The sequence below is a fragment of the Montipora foliosa genome, chromosome 8 (assembly GCF_036669935.1).
Source record: "Montipora foliosa isolate CH-2021 chromosome 8, ASM3666993v2, whole genome shotgun sequence".
In the NCBI taxonomy this organism is placed as follows: Eukaryota; Metazoa; Cnidaria; class Anthozoa; order Scleractinia; family Acroporidae; genus Montipora; species Montipora foliosa.
In genome coordinates, this window is record NC_090876.1 from 41,514,001 (window position 1) to 41,515,590 (window position 1,590).

At 39.2% G+C, this 1,590-nt stretch overlaps 1 protein-coding gene across 1 annotated transcript in view; it reads left to right on the forward strand.

Annotated features, from left to right (window-relative positions):
* The first annotated feature begins 885 nt into the window (after positions 1–885).
* The window catches only part of LOC138013102 (uncharacterized), an 18,270-nt gene continuing 17,565 nt past the window's right edge, over positions 886–1,590 (forward strand). The window contains exons 1-2 of the mRNA XM_068860068.1: positions 886–1,044; positions 1,517–1,590. The exon at positions 1,517–1,590 is cut by the window's right edge and continues 66 nt beyond it. Coding sequence (XP_068716169.1) covers positions 1,030–1,044; positions 1,517–1,590 — 89 coding nt within the window. The 5' untranslated portion in view covers positions 886–1,029. The remainder of the gene's footprint in view (positions 1,045–1,516) is intronic.

Sequence of the window (1,590 nt, forward strand, 5' to 3'; positions counted from 1 at the left end):
GGCTGAGTTTCAGTCGATCTCGACTCGAGGGTTTTTCTCCGGGTACTCCGGTTTTCCTCCTTCATCAAAATCAGTCGACTCGCAGCTAATTAACATCTACAATAGCTGTGGTGCTGTGCTCCGACATCAAACATGGACTGGATAGCGGCAGCCAGAGGCGCCTTTGTATGCTTTCAGCCCGATATCGTGAGCTGCGCCCTTCGCAATTCAGTCCTAAATACTGCAAGTAAAGGGTGATTAGCACTGCCAATTATTATTATTATTATTATGAGACGCTAGGTCATTTTAAGTGACTTTGACTCAGGTTCTTATTCCGGATTCCGTTTCCAGATTCCAGATTTTAGGCAAACCCGTTGCTAAATGACCTGTAAAAAAACCTGCATTTTCAATTTCAGACACTCGACTATTGAGGCAAGCTTTCTCGTTATCACACGTTTTGAATCCTATACGTTTTAAAATGAGTGCTTAGAGTTAAATAATGTTTAACAGCTGTTTGGAAGTGGATGCCGAAAACGTGCCAGTCATTAAGTTATTAGAAAACCTTCATCCATCGCATCCAGGTCATTTGGACACTTTGAAAAACGCTGCCGAACGTTGCATGTTTGTTCAAAATACTTATGTTTAACTTGCCAACACTTCACACATAAAATCCAAACAATATTATTATTGCGGCTTGCTACGTTTGCAAATCAAAGACCGCCGACTAAGTGTCCTTTCATAGTTCTTTCAAAACGTGATTTGTTTGAAAATTATATACTTGAGGCCGTAGTTCCCTTTGTGGCAAATGACAGCAACATTTAAAATACATTATCGTGACGCTTGAGTTATCACAGAACAATATCTGTTGCCACTTAACAACACCTCTTTTCAAAATTCCGGTAACCTAGACATAATTAGTATTTATTGTTTGAATGCGAAAGTATATCACACAATTTTCAGCGCCTTTAGGCATCAGTTGATTAGCAGTCTCAAGAGTTTGTTACTCAGCGATTTTTGTCTGAGGACGAAGAGTTTGTGTACTTTTCGACGATGAAGGTCAATCAGGCAAGTTGATTTGTTCGATTCATTAACATACTTCCTCCTATAGAGCTTTCATTCTTGGCGTCTTCTTAGACACAAAGAACACAATCCGACGGTCTCAGCAATGTTGGGCAGTTGCATCATCTTCCAACCAACATTCAGTATACTCCAAGTTGTGAGGCAGGCACCCAAAAATTACTGCTGTTTGTTTTACAACTTCTTAAACATCACATGTGGTTCCATCCAATTCAGTCGAAACCCACCGGCCGGTGTCGCTTTCCTAGAATACAATAATTGTTCCTTCTAAAACTGTTAAGATTGTACTGACAAATGCTCACAGCTTAAACGAGGCAACAAAAGCAATAATTCCGATTTGGCAGTTGCTGATAAATCAAAGAGCAGAACTCCGCACATGAGTATAAATCATTACAGATGAGTCTCGATGAAAACTCAACAATCCTAATATTTTGTGTAAATATATATTACCACTTTTCAGATCCTTTTTATAATATTCATGATCCTGAATGCTGTTATCCCATACAAAATTCGTGGACTTTCAGGAGACAAACA